The sequence below is a fragment of the Colossoma macropomum genome, unplaced genomic scaffold, assembly GCF_904425465.1.
Source record: "Colossoma macropomum unplaced genomic scaffold, Colossoma_macropomum, whole genome shotgun sequence".
Classification (NCBI taxonomy): domain Eukaryota; kingdom Metazoa; phylum Chordata; class Actinopteri; order Characiformes; family Serrasalmidae; genus Colossoma; species Colossoma macropomum.
The window spans coordinates 2,366,458-2,380,785 of record NW_023494791.1 but is presented as its reverse complement, the minus strand read 5'-3'; the positions used below and the strand labels follow the sequence as shown (position 1 = coordinate 2,380,785).

The window sequence follows — 14,328 nt, the reverse complement described above, 5'->3', positions numbered from 1 at the left end:
GGCGATATGGCCAAAAATGTTATCACGATAAACAAAATTCATATCGTTCGATATCGATACATATCGCGATAAATGTCAAATCATTATTTCTTTCAAGTCTGAAGGCTGATTTCTGCTCCTGGGGGGTTAATCGCTGTTTTAAACTATCCTTTATGGTCAGAACACGACAAACACTCACCAACCAGTGGAACATTTCACAGATCTGTCATGGGAGAGTGGGAGAAAGTGTCTGCTGAGCTGTTTTTACCAGCTGGAAAAGCACGGCTATTTTGTAATAGTCATAATTTAAGAAAGATAACAGATTATTTTTAGCTGGTGCCGAGCGCTCGGCTACCCCGCTACACATGACATCACAGTATTCAGACACCAGCTAGACGACTGGATTCCTCTATACTATCGTAGTAGTTTAAGGGGTGAACCGCAAAATATCAACACCAGACAAACAGAGTCCTCCTTTAGGTACGTTTAAACTGAAAGCGGTGATTTTGTGTCGTGTTTGATCTACAGTATCATCAGTTCTCCGTGTTGTGGAGTGACAGAGCTGCTTCAAGTTAGCCAGCTGCTAAAAACAGCTAGCCTGGAAAGATAGCGCTCTCCCACTCTCCACTGCCTCACAGCTTCCTCAGTTTACTTTCGTTTAAATCAGGGCTGTAATTTACATGAACCCACTTCTTTCTTTCACTTTGTTGCTTGTGAACGCACTAATACTAAATTATGACTGAGCGCTGTAGCAGTGCTGTAGTTGTGAGGAGCAGACGTGATTTAACGCTGCTAAAGCTGGTTAGGATGTTAGTAAAGAGGTGAGTTCGCTGTAGGACAGTTCAGTTACACCACTGACCTCGTCACTCACACTCGGTCACAGGAGAGCAGATCGCCGGCCGCTCCACTCAAACAGGGAATGTATAACTAAGACTCATCTTCCTCGTGGCCCCCTCCCTCTCTAATCATGTAGAAAAACTCGGAAGTGCACCCTCTCCTGGCGGAGTAGTGTCGCTTTCTTTGCAGTAGAAAACGCCTCCAAGGCTTTCGCTGAACATGGAAGTGTGAGAGTGGTGTATTATATTGAACGTTTATCGAACATGTCGTATCGCTCTATCGAGGAAAAGTTATATCGCGATAATTATTATCGTTTTATCGTGCAGCCCTACTGAGGGGCGCCATATAACGCCGACCAATCTCTGTTGACCCTTCTAAACAACCAGCTCTGTGTTTACATCAGATTTAAGTTGGGAGTCGAATACACTGTGTGTGTTTATCTGTTCACACTGACACACAGACACACATCTGTGTCACATATGGAGAAAAAGATCAGATTTGGGCCTCTTTTACCTGCTGTGTGAACAAAACCGTAAACAGTAAACAGTCTACCCACATCTTCCCAGCCGCTGTTTGGCCCTGTGCTTTTTGGGTTGATACACAACAAACAGCAGAACTGGAGCATCAAGCTTTTACTGGCTGCTCTGCCAAAACAAGATTCTGCCTTTTGGCTGGTGTAGAATTAAACCAAGGCTATAAAATCACATATTTTTGAAATAATTAGAGTAAAACTGACGTTATTAAGAAACTTTAGTGCTACACTTTGAATGAATTTGATAGAAGGAAAAGTCAACTGGTCGACTAATCATGTCTTTTATTTAAATTACACATTTTATTTATTTAAGTTTGACCGGTTTTTGTAGTTTTGCCAGTTTCCTCTTAAACAGAACATTGTCATCAGTCCAGATTTGAAATAAATTTAGTATTAATAATAATTTGCATTAAGTATCTTGTGGATTTCAGTGTTTTATTTATAGAAATTTTTAGAAATTATAGGCTTTTATGGTTTCTTATGCTCTGTGAATCCTCAGTCTTGATTCTTCTGGACTATATTTTTTCACTGTCTAGACTGTTTGTGTGCCGCACTGTAAAAGGTTAGGTAAACTTAAAATTGTAAGACAGCTTAGCTCAAATCTTTTTTGAGTTAACCCTTCAGGGCAGTGGTTAGTTTCAGTATGCAGTATGTCTGAATGTAATGCCAGTTATAATAATAATAATATATATGAATATATATAATATTCATATAATTATTATTATATATTATTATAACACCTTTCTGATGCTGTTGCTGCTGCGCAGACTCAGTCTATTTCATTATAACCATTGCTTCGTCTGTTTTTCCCGTGTCTGTATTGTAAAACTAACACTGTTTCCTATCCGTTGTCGTCCAGAGGAGGATGGGTTCCCCTTCTGAGTCTTGGTTCCGCCCAGGGTTTCTTCCTCTTGCTCTTTGGCTACGTTCACATTACCTGGCTGAAATGGCACAAATCTGATTTTTTGCCCTAATGTGACTTGGATCTGATGTTTTCAGGGCGTCTGAAGTGCCAGAATGGAACTGCTGCTCCATTTAAGGTGGAACGGCAAAATTCTACCAATAATCTGGTGAAAATCTGACTTCAGCTTCATATCACTGAAGAATTAGGGGTGGGTGATAATAAATAATTGCCCCCCCTCTTTGAAGGCATATGATGCCCTAAATGTAACTAAAGCCCAGCAGTGAGGAGCTGAACTTTACCCTCCTCTGCTGTCACTGCAGACTGGCAGGGTCGCCTACAGAGCAGCGCTGGTAGCTGTTAATGAAGTGATGCTCTTTTTATTTGAGGGTCCCATTTCAGAGGGAAGATTTCAACCACTACCCTGTAACTCAGCTCCAAGGGGTTAGGGTGACACTCGAAAACAAGGGGTAGGGGTAAAATGAAGAAATGGGACTGGGCCTTAGATTATGAAGCTCTGGGTCCATAAACTCTTTGTTTGGCTGGGTGGTGGTGGCAGAGATGGACAGAGCGCTCTGTGAATAAAACCATAATTTCTGCAGACCCTGGTCTTCTGACTCTGTCTGTGGCAAGACTGACGATTTATATCGGACCCCACTGTATTTTGTTAATGTGTTTGAAATTTGGCTAATTTTTGCTGCTCTGGTTTACAGTATTGAGCTGAAATCTCAGTCGACCAGGGAAAGACCAGCTGGACCGACTGACCCTGCGTTTGTCTATTGTTGGGCGCTCCTTGTTGCCTGTTGTCACCGAGTGCTTGGAAGAACATAAACACGTCTGTGTTTGTGAATAGCCTGAGGCGGCACTGCCATTCTTTATGGATCTTTATGTTCTGCGTAGGATCTAGGACTGCAAAAAAAACAATCTTCTGATATTCGATTGTTCATCTGAATTAATCGACTATTGGTGGTTAAATGTGGCCTGTAAATGTGGAGAACTAGAACAATAAAATGTTCTGTCAAACTGAGGTTCTGTTCACCAAGAGCTAAATTACTACTCTCTTAAAAAAAGATAGTTCTTTAAGGGTTCTTTAGTAAAGAAAATGGTTTATAGAACTGTGAACACTCAAAGAACCTGTTTACTGTAGAAAAATGGAAAGATGCTAGTTTTGTTTAATGCAATACTTTATTGTATTGTATTGCATGATTACAGGGTTCTTTGTATTGTGAAAGTGTTCTGCAGATTGATGGAGGGTTGTATATGGTTCTGTATAGAACCTTTTTGCTATATAGCAGTAATGTTAACCAATCGGTTCTCAGTAGCCGTAATGCCGACCAGTCGGCGCTCAGTAGCCGTAATGCTGAGCAGACGTCGCTTAGTAGCTGTAATGCCGACCAGTCGGCGCTCAGTAGCTGTAATGCCGACCAGTCGGCGCTCAGTAGCCGTAATGCTGAGCAGACGTCGCTTAGTAGCTGTAATGCCGACCAGTCGGCGCTTAGTAGCTGTAATGCCGACCAGTAGGCGCTTAGTAGCCGTAATGCTGACCAGACGACGCTTAGTAGCTGTAATGCCGACCAGTCGACGCTCAGTAGCCGTAATGCCGACCAGTCGACGCTTAGTAGCCGTAATGCCGACCAGTCGGCGCTTAGTAGCTGTAATGCCGACCAGTCGGCGCTCAGTAGCCGTAATGCCGACCAGTAGGCGCTTAGTAGTCGTAATGCTGAGCAGATGTCGCTTAGTAGCTGTAATGCCGACCAGTCGGCGCTCAGTAGCCGTAATGCCGACCAGTAGGCGCTTAGTAGTCGTAATGCTGAGCAGATGTCGCTTAGTAGCTGTAATGCCGACCAGTCAGCACTCAGTAGCCGTAATGCCGACCAGTCTGCGCTCAGTAGCCGTAATGCCGACCAGTAGGCGCTTAGTAGTCGTAATGCTGAGCAGACGGCGCTTAGTAGCCGTAATGCCGACCAATCGACACTCAGTAGCCGTAATGCTGAGCAGTCGGTGCTCAGTAGCCGTAATGCTGACCAGTCGGCGCTCAGTAGCAGCAATGCCGACCAGTCGAGGGCACATAGCCATAATGCCGACCAATCGGCGCTCAGTAGCCGTAATGCCAAGCAGTCGGCGCTCAGTAGCCATAATGCTGACCAGTCGACGCTCAGTAGCGGCAATGCCGACCAGTCGGGGCACAGTAGCCATAATGCCGACCAGTCAGCACTCAGAAGCCATAATGCCGACCAGTCAGCACTCAGTAGCCATAATGCCGACCAGTCGGCGCACATTAGCCGTAATGCTGACCAGTCGATGCTCAGTAACGGTAATGCTGACCAGTCGATGCTTAGTAGCGGTAATGCTGACCAGTCGGCGCTCAGTAGCGGCAATGCCGACCAGTCGGGGCACATTAGCCATAATGCCGACCGGTCGGCGCTCAGTAGCGGTAATGCCGATCAGTCGGAGCTTAGTAGTGGTAATGATGCCCAGTCGGCGCTCAGTAGCGGCAATGCTGACCAATCGATGCTTAGTAGTGGTAATGCTGACCAGTCGACGCTCAGTAGCGGTACTGTAATCGTCCTGCTGCCCAGACCCTGTTTGCTATAGAAAAATGGAAAGATGCTGGTTTTCTTAGGGTTTTTTTACTTCATTGTACTTTCCAATCCTGTCTTCCGCCCAGTGACCGCTGGGATAGGCTCCAGCACCCCACCGCGACCCAGAAAGATAAGCAGTTTAGATGGTGTGCGCGCGCGTGTGTGTGTGTGTGTTATTAAGTTTCACTTCATATTTTTAGCCATTCAGCTCTTTTCATCAAAGACTCGCTCATGGGCGCCCCCTAAAGTTTTGCATATTTTTATATAACAGTAGAAATAGGAAGTGGTCTGAAACGGCTTTAGCCATAATTGTCCTTTTTCTTTCGCTGTCTGCTCGTGTCGGTAGGGCGCTGCGAGTGAACTGCTCTTCAGGTGTAGGCGTTACTCACTCTAAGTCGAACATCACTCTGACAACGTAAACGAAAATCCACAACGGAAATATTTGCCGTCCCTAGTAGGATCGGTTCTCAGCTGTCGCCAACTTTGTTTTTCGTGCTGTTACATAATTCCTGAGTCACACCTGAGAGGCACTGTTGTCCAATCCGGGAAGTGTGTGTGTTTGTTGGTGAGTGAGTCAGTGAGCGAGCGAGAAACACATGCCTCCCTCTCCGGGTTCTTGGCTGTGTCTTGCTCTTCTGCTCTCTGACCCAGTTGGTGTTCTGGGTTCCTCTCTTACTTTCTTGGCCTCGCTGTGCGGTTCTCTAGTCCCTCTGGTTCAGTCCGTCACGTGTTGCCAGAACCAGTCTTTCCTGTCTCGTGTTTTGCAGGGTGGTTCTTGTTTTCCTATGCTAAGAAGAGAATCCACACGGCAGGTTTGTTTTTTCTGTCAACAGAGCTGTGTGTACAGTGTTTTACATCCTAATTATATTTGTTTAGTTTTTGAAGCACCTCATGCCCTCCTTCATAGACAATATTTGCTGCTGGTGCTGATATCTGTTTCAGAAGAAAACCTCGTATCTCCACAATGGACGGCAGCGACACAGCAATATACACCAGTCAGGCATAACATTCTGACCACCTCCTTGTTTCTGCGCTCATTGTCCATTTTATCAGCTCCACTTACTATATAGGTACACTTTGTAGTTCTACAGTTACAGACTGTAGTCCATCTGTTTCTCTGATACTTTGTTAGCCCCCTTTTACCCTGTTCTTCAGTGGTCAGGACCCCCATGGACCCTCACAGAGCAGGTACTATTTGGGTGGTGGATCATTCTCAGCACTGCAGTAACACTGACGTGGTGGTGGTGTGTTAGTGTGTGTTGCGCTGGTCTGAGTGGATCAGACACAGCAGTGCTGCTGGAGTTTTTAAACACCTCAGTGTCACTGCTGGACTGAGAATAGCCCACCAACCAAAAATATCCAGCCGACAGCGTCCTGTGGGCAGCGTCCTGTGACCACTGATGAAGGACTAGAGGACGACCAACACAAACTGTGCTGCAGCAGATGAGCTATTGCCTCTGACTTTACATCTACAAGGTGGACTGACAAGGTAGGAGTATCTAATAGAGTGGACAGTGAGTGGACACAGTGTTTAAAAACTCCAGCAGCACTGCTGTGTCTGATCCACTCGTACCAGCACAACACACACTAACACATGACCACCACGTCAGTGTTACTGCAGTGCTGAGAATGATCCACCACCCAAATAGTACCTGCTCTGTGAGGGTCCATGGGGGTCCTGACCACTGAAGAACAGGGTAAAAGGGGGCTAACAAAGTATCAGAGAAACAGATGGACTACAGTCTGTAACTGTAGAACTACAAAGTGCACCTATATAGTAAGTGGAGCTGATAAAATGGACAATGAGCGTAATGTTCATACACTTATCTTTCTGGGTTGCGGGGGGGGGAACTGGAGCCTATCCCAGCGGTCATTGGGCGGAAGGCAGGAAACACCCAGAACAGGTCACCAGTCCATCTCAGGGCTGACACAGACATGTACATTCACACACACACACACCTAGGGTCACTCCAGTTAGCCTGTCTGCATGTCTTTAGACTGTGGAAGAAAACCGGAGAACCCGGAGGAAACCGTATGCGTATGTCGTATGTCCTCTCATCAGGAGATCGTGAGTTGGATCTCTGGTGATGCTCTGGTGATGCTCTGGTGATGCTCCTAGCCCTCTGGGTGGGCAGGATGCCCCTTCCCCATCACTCAGCGCAATACTAGTCAGCGCAGGCGTCTGTTAGCTGACGTAACAGATCTTGGCGCTTTTCTCCGAGTGCGCTCGGCTGTCCAATGACGTTGCTTTAGCGGCGCTTCACTGGTCTCGGAGGAAGCCTGTGCTAGCCTTCGCCCTCCTAGCGATGGTGGTGTTGTGACTGGGGGAGTCCTGACTAGTGGGTGGAATTGGATACGACTAAATTCGAGAGACAATTGTGGGGAAAAAATCCCAAAAAAAAAGAAAAGAAAATAAACAAAACGTGATTTGACTGTGGTTGTTCAAACTTTTGCATAACTGCTGATGCAGACACATAAACACTGATGACGTGTAAATAAACACATGACGGATTAGCGTTAGAGAGGAATATAATATTTATTTCTGTCGGGTTACAAATGCAGTAAATTAATTAAAATGCAGGTTTTTTGCTGTATCCACCCAGCATCACCTAAAAATACTGCTCTTACAGTAAATATCTAATCAGTCATCAAATCGCTGCTGTCGGAACAAAACCTCGTATCTCCATTTTTGCCATTTTTCAGTTTTTGACATGGTTTGAAAATGCCTGTTGGCCTTTACATTGTGTGTAAATTTCATGAAGGATGGTTTAAAGGAAACGACCCAGAATGACTTGGAAAAAAGTCTGGTTCCATTGACTTAGATTAAAAGTAAAGTATGTTTTTTCCTTCTCCTGTAAAGTTACCATTTTGGAGATACGAGGTTGCAGCGAAATATTGGATGAATATATTGAAAATATTGGTCAAATTTTGACATCTTTCCGATGCCAATATTACATTTTGAAGCAAATATCTGTCAATACCGATTATGATTCTGATGTAATTGTGCATCCCATTTGTAAATGATATGGCCTTGCTGCCCCTCTCTCTCTCTCTCTCTCTCTCTCTCTCTCTCTCTCTTCTCTCTCCCTCTCTCTCCTTCTCTCCTTCTCTTTCACTTCTCTCTCTCTCCTTCTCTCTCTCTCTCCTTCTCTTTCACTTTCTCTCTGTCCCTCTCTCTCTCTCCTTCTCTCTCTCTCTCTCTCTCTCTCCCTCTTCTCTTTTGCTTTCTCTCTCTCTCTCTCTCCTCTCTCTCTCTCTCTCTCTCTCTCCTTCTCTTTTGCCCTCTTTGTCTCTCTCTCTCTCCTTCTATTTTGCTTTCTCTTTCTGTCTCTCTCTGTCTCTCTCTCTCTCCCCTCTTCTCTTTATCTCTCTCTCTCTCTCTCTCTCTCTCTCTCCTTTTCTTTTGCTTTCTCTTTCTGTCTCTCTCTCTCTCTCTCTCTCGCTCCCTTGCTCCCTCTCTCTCTCCTTCTATTTTGCTTTCTCTCTGTCTCTGTCACTGTCTCTCTCTCTCTCTCTCTCTCTCTCTCTCTCTCTCTCTCTCCCTCTTCTCTTTCTCTCTCTCTCTCCTTCTCTTTTGCTTTCTCCTTCTGTCTCTCTCTCTCTGTCTCTCACTCTCTCTCCTTCTATTTTGCGCTCTCTCTCTCTCTCTCTCTCTCTCTCTCTCTGTAGGTGGTGTGGGAGTACAGGATGCAGCAGTGGTGAGGGTGCAGCGTGTGATGTTGGAGGTGGTCGTGTTGCTGATGATGGGTTTCTTTGGCGGGGCTCAGTCCTGCACTGAGCAGGATAACTGTTCCGCCTTGAACAGCTCTAAGGACTGGTGTTACTCGGCCCGCATCCGCAGCACCGTGCTGCAGGGCCTGCCCTTCGGGGGTGTGCCTACCGTCCTCGCTCTGGACTTTATGGGTTTTCTGGTACGTTGTGGACATTTCTACTTCTATTTTACTTACATTATTACAACGCAACAAGGAAATAAACAGCGACCCATAGCATTAGCTGTACGCTCTTAAAACTGATGGTTCTTCAAGGGTTCTTCAGTAAAGAAATATACAGATATATATATTTTTTTATAATATACCATACAGAACCATAAACACTCAAAGAGTCAGGATTAAAGGGTTCTTTGCATTGCTAAACGGTTCCTCAGATTGATGGAGAATGTCCTGTGGATGGTTTTGTATAGAACCTTTTTGAAAATGGTTCTATATAGCACCAAAAAGCGTTCTTCTATTGTTATGATCTCAAGCCTGCTCTCTTAAAAAAGAGGGTTCTTCAAGGCTTTTTTAGTAAAGATAATGGCTATATATTGAGCCGTGAATACGCAAAGAACCCTTTGCTTGATTAAAGGGTTCTTTGCTTGGTAAAATGGTTCTTCAGATTGGAGGAGAATGTGCTGTCGATGGTTTAAATAGAACCATTTTGAAAAGGGTTCTGTATAGCACCAAAAAGGGTTCAACTGTTGTTACATGTCAAAGAACCCTTTTTTGTTTCTATATAGAACCCTTTTTACTAATAATGTGTAACACTAGAAGAACCCTTTTTGGTGCTGTATAGAACCTTTTTAAAAAGATTATATTATAACAATATAAAACACATCCATGATATTTAGACGTTTAATTGGATTTCTCACAATCTTTTTTGATCCCAGTAACGTTATCCAACTATTTTCAATCATATTTTCATTTTTTGTTATATCTTGAACTATAAACGGGTCATTCCACAGAAACGTCCACTTTTCTGTCTCTCCATAGGAGTCACTGGTGTTACTGATCCTCATTGGTGTTCCACATAATAAAGGAACACATTTTTAATGAACAATGCATTTTACTAAATGGCTGCTACAGAACATCAAACCACATGTTGTCAATCATGGAATATCCACTAAAATATGAAATTTAATCCATTTGTATTCTATTTTCTCACAATTACCTCAGAATAAAGTCGGTCACACCAGTGACTTCAGCTAAAAGCTTCATATGAAATCATGAGCTAAATGAGAAAATCTCTGATAACTGAGAGACACAGTGGACTCACCATGAGCTTTTCTTCATAGATCCTCAGAAAACAGGTAAAAGGAAGTCGAGTGATGTCATCAGTGTGACTTTTATTTCAAAATAAGAGATTTTTTGTTGTGCAGTAACACCAGTGACACGACTCCTGGGGACTTTCATTATATATTTGATAATATTTACTTGTCATTTGTTTTCTTTGTCATTTAAATCATATATTTCATAGTCATGTATAGATTATTGCTGTTAAAATTGCAGAAAAACGTTTTTTCTTCAAAATATGTCCTCAGCCTTCACACATGACTGTGAGGATGAGCTTTTCTGAGGTGCTTGGAATTCTAGATAATTGATTTAAAAACCAATATTGCTAAATTGAGGCTCAAGAAGTTGTAATTATTAAAATAACTTATTGTTTTATTTTAAAAATATAAATAAATTATGACCTTAACATGTTTTTAGAGTGTTGAGCGCTACTCAGCCTTAACAATTTACTTTTACATTATGTTGCAAGGAAGGAATCTGCAAGATTCTGTGCTTCTCAAATTTCAATATAATCCTCTAGTTAATCACCTTATCTTGTCTAATATCTGCAATAAGTGCAGTGGATTATAGTTAAGTCTGCTTAATTCTTTTTTCTTTTGTAATTTAATTCATTTTAACAGTGTTGCCCCTCAGCCTAATAAGTTAATAAGTTAATTTTATTTATATCATGTTATTTGTACTTATAATCTTCTTTTATTATATTTTAATAAACTTGTGTGTGGTGCTTGTCTTTCTCCAGGTTCTGCTCTTTGTGTTCTCTTTCTTGAGGAAAGTTGCGTGGGATTATGGGCGTCTGGCGCTGGTCTCAGACGCAGACAGGTAATAAACACGAGTCTCACTAAATCTGAATGAATTTCACGCCCTCAGTGCCAAAATCAGAGCATTTCTGTTGAACATGTGCTTCAAAAGTCTAATGCTGATTGCCGTCCCACTTTCGAAAGCCCTCTTAGAAACTCATCATTGCAGTGCTGAGTCACGTTCTCTCACTGGACGCTCTGTACAGACACATCTGGACCACATTTGTTCAGCTGGACACACTCGATCAGCTGCTGTGCAGACAAATCATACTGTGATTGTCAGTGTGTTTACAACAAAATGAAAGACTGTGGGTTAAATCATTTGTCCTGAATGCAGTGAGGGATGTTTTCAGGACTCAGGCACGTTTGTTTTTTGTTCTTTAATATACTTCCAGGGCATGTATCCAATCAAATTCACACACATAATATCTTTTGAGGTTGTATTTGTTAGTATAGACAAAAAAAACCTGTGTGTTCATAAGTATAAACAGAGATTTGGAAAAAAAGCTAAATGGATAGGGGAAGCATATGAAATTATACATAAATCAATCAATCAATTAATAATCTTTACTGCGACTCAGAAGTACATTAAGGGTTACCCTCATTTACAGTGTAGCTGAGCAAATTACACAGGGATTCAAAAAGTTTAAATTAAGTTTATCACCTAAAATAAATTAAAATCAACAGGACAAAAAGATTTAAGAGAAATGAAAAGATAACAGCTCGAATAGGAAACAAGCATGAAAAATGCCTGATTTGTGGTTAACTAACTAAAACTATTATCATCTATGACACCAGTAATAAGAATAAGAATGTAAAAATAATAATAATAATAATAATAATAATAATCTTTTATGCACATGGCAGTCCAGTACAAAAGTGTATGTACTTATTTACATGCACATTGATATAAACAAATAAACCCTGTTACATTTAAAGACAGATCACACTGTGCTTTTGTTTTATACTACTGACTCCGCCCACAAAATAAACAATACAAAACACAGCTAGTGTCATACACTGCAATAATACAGTTTTAAATATGATAATTTAAAAAAATAATCACACTACACAATCACATCATTGTACCGTTTTAGAAAAACCCAAAGACGTTTTGTTTATTTTACATTGTGTTTTTTACATTGAGTCTTTGTAATTTTAACACTATGAAGTTTGGTCAGTAGGGGGAGCAGTGCAGTCTCAGACTCCGCCTACAAGCCCAGATTTTGGCTCAGGAGCCACTGAATGCCATTGTTTTATTGGGTCCCTATGAAAACATATGCACGAATTAGGGTGTGCTTCATGTAAATGATATGTAAATCAGGATCAGGTAGGCGGGGCTTGATTTCTCACACTGTAGCTACGTGAAAATCTTCACTGGTCTCCACATCATACGAAATTTTGTGTATTAGACGCAGAGTAGTTCAGATGTCCTTAAAGCTGGTCAGATCTGCACTATTTTAAGCACATTTAGCAAATAAGAATCATTATATGTGTAAATTTTAAGTGGATATATAAATTGTAAATATATTAAATAATAAAAATAAAGACGTCTGAAAACCTCATCGCTGTATTTTCCGGTACAGATCAGCAGTCGTAGTGCAGCCAGCTTGTTGATGTTTTACCTTATTAAATTTTATGGAGTCAGAGTGACTGACTGCCCAATCAATACAGTAAATGGTTCCATCCAATTATCTGATCTATCCTACATTAAATTTTGAATGTTTTATGTGGGGTTTTCCTGGCGGCCCTCACTGCTGGCTGACTCGCCGTCAGAAGCTCTGCTGCTCTCCGTTCTGGTTCCAGCGTGACGGAGCCCTTCCTCCCACTCAGATCATCACCTGACTTCTACGTCACGTCTACTGCGACTGACTCAGCTGGGTTTCATATCTTGTTTACTTGCCTGGCCATTATTGATCTGTTTTGCACATCCTCCTCCAGCGGGGCCAGAAGGTCAGATTAGACCTGAACCTCCGAAGGACCTTAGATTACCCCTTTGTGCTGAGCAATATGGCCAAAAAACAAACAATATTGTGCAGAGGTGTTGGGCACTAGAGGAACATTTGATTTTTAAAAGCTATTTATGTGATCATTCTTTATTTATTTGCTTAGAGAACTATTATTACACTAAATGCGAATAATATTATTAATATTTAGGATTTTTTTTGTGTTTTGTATGTCAGTTTGTTCGTTTAACCATTTCCAAACCTTTCCTAGGAAAAGCCCAGTGTTATTTCTAGTTTTCATCCAGTACCTGCTTTGCATAATCAATACTTTTCAAACTAAGTGCGCAAAATTTAATGAAAACATATGATGTCTGGAGAAATCTGGAGCCAGAAATTTCTGTTCCTCAGACCAGCTCACAAGATACCAACTATTTTTTTGAAAACAAGAAATTCTTGTTACCTTTTGCTTTATTTATGTTAATTTGCATTCATTCTAATGATAATGTGCTTTTACAAGCACAGACAGGTTTAATGCCAAATAGTTTCAGACGATGAGCCAAGCTGTCTAAGATGTTTGCAGTACTGTGTGTTTTTATAGAGTCGCATGCAAAAGTTTGAAGTCAAATTATGTTAAGTTGACTTTCTAAATGCAAATAAGTTAAGACGTCATCTACAGAGAACATACTTAAATTTGACACTTTCTGCAGATGTTAGTGCGCAGTTTCCATTTATTTTGTGTGTTTAGCATATTTGGAAAAATAAAGCATAAAATATTTGGTTTTTTTTCTCCAGTATGTCAAATTTGGCGAATAAATAATAATTGTACATTGAATGTGCAGACGTGTGTTGAGGTTCTGTTAACTTATTTTCAATTAGAAAGTCCACAAAACGTCATTTGACCAACTTTTGCGTGTGTTTGTGTATATATAAATATATATGTGTGTATGCACACACACGTATGTATACATATATTCCAGTTAAAACGATAAAAAGAAGTCTTTGAGAATGCTTCGTATATAAATAAAACAGTATAAATGTGTGTCCGTTAGGCGCTGCTTCTTACTATAAAAGAGAGAACAGCAGGAAAATTTACAATATGCATTATTTATGTCTGAATACAACCCATCTAAGGAATTCTGCTGTAATATTCAAAGTTATTAATCAATATAGAATATCACATAAGTAAGTGAAAGTTAAATGCATATCAATAGGCCTCATTCTCCAATATCTTCCTAAGTTTGCTCTTAAGTGTGTCCTTGAGAAAGGTCCTGATAAAAAGTGGGTTTTAAGAAGAAACTTCTTCTTAAGAATGGTTGGTGAATGAGGCCCACTGTTTTGAGGACATGACTGATTTACCGGGCCTTTACATTCAACCCTAAGCAAGCAACAGCTTCAGAATGTGCCTTAACAGTCAACAAAAACAGGGATGAAAAGGAGAGAGGATGTGTGGCTTGCTAACTCTCCTGCTGCGCTGATTTGTGCTGTTGTGAGTGAATGGCTAGACTTCTTTCCAGAATAGCAAGTGAAAAGGGCACATTGCCACTCGTACTGAGGAAACTAAAGTTCGCTGCTCAAGGTATTCTGACATCGGCTGGTTTTTGTCAGTATATACAAGCACACACATATATTTATTTATTTTTTTAATCGCTGCTGTCGGAACAAAACTTCATATCTCCAAAATGGTAACTTTACAGGAGAAGGAAAAA

General features: G+C 41.4%; 1 protein-coding gene across 2 annotated transcripts in view; it reads left to right on the top strand.

Annotated features, from left to right (window-relative positions):
• tmem63ba (transmembrane protein 63Ba) overlaps positions 1 to 14,328 on the top strand; it is a 72,071-nt gene that overhangs the window by 12,913 nt on the left and 44,830 nt on the right. For both annotated transcript variants that reach the window (XM_036573640.1, XM_036573639.1), the window contains exons 2-3: positions 8,501 to 8,742; positions 10,619 to 10,698. In XM_036573640.1, the coding sequence (XP_036429533.1) occupies positions 8,548 to 8,742; positions 10,619 to 10,698 (275 nt within the window). In that variant the 5' untranslated portion in view covers positions 8,501 to 8,547. The remainder of the gene's footprint in view (positions 1 to 8,500; positions 8,743 to 10,618; positions 10,699 to 14,328) is intronic.